Source organism: Bos taurus, chromosome 20 (genome assembly GCF_002263795.3).
Source record: "Bos taurus isolate L1 Dominette 01449 registration number 42190680 breed Hereford chromosome 20, ARS-UCD2.0, whole genome shotgun sequence".
NCBI lineage: Eukaryota > Metazoa > Chordata > Mammalia > Artiodactyla > Bovidae > Bos > Bos taurus.
Window position 1 is genome coordinate 63,557,051 of NC_037347.1, and position 6,201 is coordinate 63,563,251.

General features: G+C 42.8%; 1 protein-coding gene across 1 annotated transcript; it reads left to right on the forward strand.

Moving 5' to 3' along the window:
* The first annotated feature begins 577 nt into the window (after window positions 1-577).
* On the forward strand, window positions 578-1,468 carry TAS2R1 (taste 2 receptor member 1). Its single transcript, NM_001046636.1, has one exon. The coding sequence runs from the start codon at window positions 578-580 to the stop codon at window positions 1,466-1,468; it is 891 nt and encodes a 296-aa protein (NP_001040101.1).
* Window positions 1,469-6,201: the final 4,733 nt, after the last annotated feature.

The window sequence follows — 6,201 nt, forward strand, 5'->3', positions numbered from 1 at the left end:
TTATATTTTAGGTGGCATTAAGTTGTTCAGTAACTGCATAATGAAGAACTGCTACTTAGGAGTCTCACGTTGCTGATTGTACTATGTCATTATACCACAAATGATTTTTTTGTTTGTTTTTAAAAAGAGTTTTCTGTAAAGAATGCCTTGCAAGTATTAAATAGAATCACACCTATAGGCATAACTAAATAATTCATGGTAGAGATGAGGATTGAGAAGCTTCCACTGCTCAGGTACTGGAGAAGACCTTCTCCAGCCCTGGAGGTGTCTGGTTCCACCATTTGCTTATGATGAAGCTGAAAGCCAAATAGACCAGGGAAATGCAAATGCCATCATTAAGAGGCAAATCATTGCTCAAGTATCTCTTTCTTATTTGACTGCCTTGGGACTAAATTGAGGAAACAGTGATAGAAAAAAGTGTCCGCCACATTCCTACCTCATTTTTTTTGTTGTTAAGAGCTGTGTTCTCTAAAGGAATTTTTGTTGAAGGATAAAGAAAACTCAAATAATCCAAACTGTTTGAACATCCATAGCTACATCATTTTTTAAAGTAAGTGATTCTTTTTTTCTTCTCAGAATGCTGGAGTCTCACCTTGTTAGCCACCTTGTTTTGGCAGTGGTACACCTTCTCTTGGGGATTTTAGTAAATGGCATCATTGTGATTGTGAACGGTACTGACTTCATCAAGCAGAGAAAGTTGATCCCGCTGGATCTCCTTGTTTCCTGCTTGGCGATTTCCAGGATGGGAATTCAGCTGGCCTTCTTCTACACTAACCTGGCTCTTCTTTCCTTGATCAAATTCCCTCAATTTACTGAGACGCTTGTAGTTTTCACATTTGTAAATGATTTGGGACTTTGGTTTGCCACCTGGCTCAGTGTCTACTACTGCACCAAGATTGCTACCATCGCTCACCCGCTCTCGTTCTGGTTGAAGATGAAGATCTCCAAGTTGGTTCCTTGGCTGATTCTTGTGTCCCTGCTGTATGCATGTAGTACTTCTGCTATGCATGTCAAATATAAGTGGGTATTTTATGGAGAAGACTTCCTGGGCCTTTTCTTCCCAAATGTAACAACTCACATCAAAGTAACCCCTACCTTACAGTTTGCCTTTCTGTTTGCTGAGTTTGCATTGCCATTGTTCATCTTCCTGATTTCTTCTCTGCCCTTGATATTTTCCTTGGGAAGACATGCCTGGCAGGTGAGAAACACATGGACAGGCCCCAGAAACCCTCACACACGTGCGTACATCAGGGCCTTTCTCTCCATCCTGTCCTTCTTGGCCCTCTATCTCTGCCACTACCTGATCATTGCTTTGATCTTTTTTCAAATTTTTAACCTCAGAAGCTTTCTATTTCTGTTCTGCACCTTCGTGGTTGGTTCATACCACTCCGTCCACTCTATTACTTTAATTTTAGGAAACCCGAAAATGAAACAAAATGCAAAGGCATTGCTCCTCCTCAGAAAGTGAGGTCAGTGAGAGATAACTTTGATGCAGTCAAAGAATCGGCAGTTCGGTGAATTAACAGAAGCTGCTCAGCCTCCCTCAGCCAGACAAAGTTTATTCACAAATTTACGAAGCATCATCTAAAGACTATTTGTTCAACCTGAGATATTTTTGTGGATGCTTTCCTTTTTCAAAGGGTTACACTGATTTTCAAAGCGAAAAATGTATTGCTGGATTACGTCAATGTCAGTATCCCTGCCAGGTGTTACCTCATTGGAGAAGCCTGGGTATGTGGTACAGAGATTTTTCTGTATTATTTCTTACACGCATGCATGCTAAGTCGTTTAAGTCATGTCCAACTCTTTGCAACCCTATGGACTATAGCCCACCAGGCTCCAATGTCCATGGGATTCTCCAGGCAAGAATACTAGAATGGGTTGCCATGCCCTCCTCCAGGGGATCTTCCCTACCCAGAAATCGAATTCACATCTCTTATGTCTCCTATATTGGCAGGCGGGTTCTTTACTGCTAGTGCCATCTGGGAGACGCTTTTAATATTTCTTATGAGTGCTTACAAATCTGCAGTTATCTCAAAATAAAAAGCTTAAAGAAAAAGGGAAGCACCTGCTGGAACTTGTGATGGCAGAAGGGTGCATGAATGTCCTGAGGACCCTGTGTGTCTAATGCTGGTTTTAGATGATTTATCCTGACTGAAAGCATTGATTGCTCGTTCCTTATCTATCTGGATATTATTTCTGCACTTTTTTTTAGAGTCACAGACAACAACCATTTTTTTCTCATCAGATCAGAGAGTAAGCCAAGGACAGGCTGGATTTCTCTGGCCCTGTAAGTAGGTTCACCTACTCCATGCTGCCAAGAACCTAGGTGCCATGGTGACATGATAAAAAGGCAGACAGGTGCAAGAGGAAGAGGAAACAAGGGCTGAACTCTCACTTTCCATTTCACCTAATTGGACACACTGAACAGACAATAGCTTGCAAAGATATTTCATTTTGCACTTGTGTGCTCAGCTTTGGGGCCCTTTCACCTGATGGTGGCAATGTGGAACTCCTACCACACTGAATGTCTTCCCAATGAGGCAGCATCAGTAGGTGGGTGGGCTGGGGCCTTCTCCATCTGCTTGAAGTCACAGATGCGGTTTTGAACTAGCTGATGATGTCAGATGCTAAGATATATGTATATATTCCTAAAACACCTTCAGAACCCTTTTTTTCCCCCCAGTGGAAGCAAAAGATGTTCCTTATTTTGGCCAGCTTTCAGCTTACTTGTAATGATAAAAAATGTGTTAGGTTTGGATTTGCCAGTCATCAACAACATGGATTCAAATGTTGATTTATAAACCTAAGATATATAGATCTCTTTGTACTAAACTGAGGTCTTTGCTTCAGAAGATCCTTGGATGTCGGAAAGCTCTGAGGTTACTCTTGCCTACGGAGGAAGGAGCAAAGCAACAAACTTTGTCTTCTTGGAATTTCCTTCCCCCATGTCCCAGTGGGTGGGAAGGTTTATAGCTAACTGTGTATTCAGGTGGCCAGCTCTGGAAAGAGCTGTTGTGCCCTGGAGATGACAATCACTCCTTCCTTTGGAGGGGACAGTGAGGAATCACATTTTCTGGACATGTCAAGTTCAGATGCCTTCTCCTGGAAATATGGCGAGAAAAGCAGAAGAGATTTCAAATATTTGGGGGGATGGGAAATCTGTAAGTATACAAGTCTCGTGTGATTGTTTTACTCATTCAATTTCATGCAAATCTTGCTTTAATAATGCTGGTTAATGAGATGAATATGAAGGTATGATTGTATGCTTAAAAGTTACCAAGAGTTATAAAAAAAAAAAAAAAACAGATAATGCATGCTAATGTAAACTCTTCCAGAAACAGGTTCTCAGTCTACTTTCCTAGAAATGTTGCCTAGCTCTCACGTTGATGGAGATTGTGAAGGACACTAATTGCCCCATCACCGGTTGAAGCAAAACAGACTCAGTCTTTTGGTTGTTTGGAGCTGCCTTTACGTGGACAAAGTGTTCTAGTCCTGCTCACATCGCATGGGATTAGCCTCTGTCATGGTACGGCATCGTCCTCTACCCAATCCCTGAGATGGGGCTGGACATGGTCACCCCAAGAGCCTTGCTGTGGGAGCACATGCCCATGGGTCAGGCCAGAGGACTGCTGACCACACAGGACAAGGTGCTGTCCACTCTTCCTCCACGTCCTGTGTTTCACCTGCTCAGTCAGTAGCAGAGGAGATGGGCAGCAAGACAGACTCTTACAATGGGGCCAGGGGCAGCAAGAGCATTCCATTCCATCTCAGAGAGAGGTCGGATTAGCACTCCCAAACCAGGAGACACATGTCACCACATTGCCACCCATTCTCCATTCAGAGGTTGACCAGTTCGGTGCCCAAGCTTCAGGGATTCTCCATGGTTTCAGTGACCAGAAGACAGTGACTCCAACCAAGAAGACTAAATCTGTGTGCTTATATCAACAGTTTTCTCAAAATACAAATGTTTTAACAATTTGGATATGAGGAAATAAACGCAACAGTTCTAAAGCTCTCCCAAAGTAAGAATATCTTTTAAATCCTCAGTCACTAATTCAAATGTAGTAACTGCATGTAGTTAGAATAATCCAGACCCAGAAGTGGAAGGAAGACATTAAATTTAATGTGTACTCATCTTCATTAGGGCTTCCCAGGTGGCACCAGTTGTAAAGAATCTGCCTGTTAATAAGGAGATGTAAGAGATGCGGGTTTGATCCCTGGGTTGGGAAGACCCCCTGATGAAGGAAATAGATGGCAACCCACTCCAACATTCTTACCTGGAAAATTTCGTGAACAGAGGAATCTGGCAGGCTACAGTCCGCAGGGTGTCAAAGAGTCAGACACAGGTGACAGATTGACACACACATTTCTTTAGGCTAAGGACCACCCATTCTGCACGCTTTAGACAGTTTCAACATTATGCCCCATTGCATGCTTAAGTACAGCCATTCATGTCAAACTGTGCTGTGATTTTAGGCTTGGGAAACAGGATTTCCGTAGCTTTAGGGCATGTAGACCTACATCTCTTGGGGCAAGAGGAGGGATAGGTAGACATATCCGAGAAAGAAAGAAACTAAACAGATTATCCAAACCAGCATTGGCAATCAGTGGGATAGCAGATGCTGCAGACAGATGGAGCCCATATTGGAGAAAAATCCAAATGGCGGGGGCAGGAGACCCACCTGTTTCAACAGGGTCTTGCTACGGTATGAATTTGGAATCAAGTTAGTGACTGTGTTAGTACCAACGATATCAGCAGTGCATGCGCTTAGTTGCTCAGTCACGTCCGACTCTTTGTGACCCTTTGTACTGTAATCTGCCAGGCTCCTCTGTCCATGGGATTTTTCAAGCAAGAATACTGGAATGGGCAGCCATACCCTTCCCAGGGGATCTTCCCAACCCAGAGAGTGAATTCGCATCTCCTGTGTCTCCTGCATTGCAGGTGGATTCCTTATCCTCTGAGCCACTGGGGAAGCCCCAATGTCCACGGTATATTCCTTTTAAAAGAATTATTCTTTTGCCACCTATTGATTGTCAACTGTCATCTGAAACCTTTATGCCAGGAAAAAGGTAGAGGCTGAGAAAATCGGTCCCAAAGAACTCAGAAGATTAAGCTTTAGGGGAAGAGTCAACATAAATGCAGATCTCACGCTGGCCTTTGCTTCACTGCCCTCTTACATAAGCGAGCATGTTTCTCTGTCTCCTTGTAATTAGACCACTCGATGCAACACTCCATACCTTTGTGAGAAGAAATAGCGATTGCCTTTGACATTTGGCTTCACATTTGTGACATCTGGATCTACTTAATCGTTCTGCTTGGGGGTCAGGTTGGTGATTTTATCCTGTAGTTTAAAACATTCAGATCAACACATCGTGGGTTTCCGTTTTTCTCTCTGGTGCTCTATTTATTTCTATTTTAAATGTTTGTCCACAAGATCATCTGTGTAACTCAGTTTAGAATAAAATTATCTACTGAAACTTCTGAAAACATGTCGGCTTTAAAAGTGAAGACTTAGGGGTGGAAGAAACTGGAAGGTTAGGACTGACATGTATACACCATTGATACTATGTATGAAATTGGTAACTGTTGAGAACTTACTGCTCGCACAGAGAACTCTACTTACTGCACTCTGGTGACCTGGATGGGAAGGAAGTCCAAAAGGGAGGGCATATGTGTATACACTGGGGATTCCCTGGTGGCTTAGAGGCTAAAGCGTCTGCCTGCAGTGCAGGAGACCTGGCTTCCATCCGAGACCCAGGTTTGACCCCTGCGTCAGGAAGATCCCCTGGAGAAGGAAATGGCAACCCACTCCAGTACTCTTGCCTGGAAAGTCCATGGACGGAGGAGCCTGGTGGGCTACAGTCCATGGAGTCACTAACTGAGCAACTGAGTGGACACGACTGAGCGACTTCACTTATGGCTGATTCATCCTGTTGTACAGTAGAAACTAATACAATATTGTAAAGCAATGATAGACCAATAAAAATTGCTGTAAAAAAGAAATAAAAAATAAAAATTATGCCTGAGGATTCATTTTATTTCAATCTCAACATTCCTGAGGAAAACAACACATTTCAACTCTTTCTCAATTGTTGAGGTTGGTGTGAATGTTCTTAAGTGTAATCTTGAGTTTTTGTTAAACAAACTCTCTCCTTTCTACAGATGTGTTTAAGTAATATAATATAAACACAGGCTAA

Coding starts and splice junctions, on each gene's coding strand:
- TAS2R1 (NM_001046636.1), top strand. CDS start 578: ATGCTGGAGTCTCACCTTGTTAGCCACCTTGTTTTGGCAGTGGTACAC.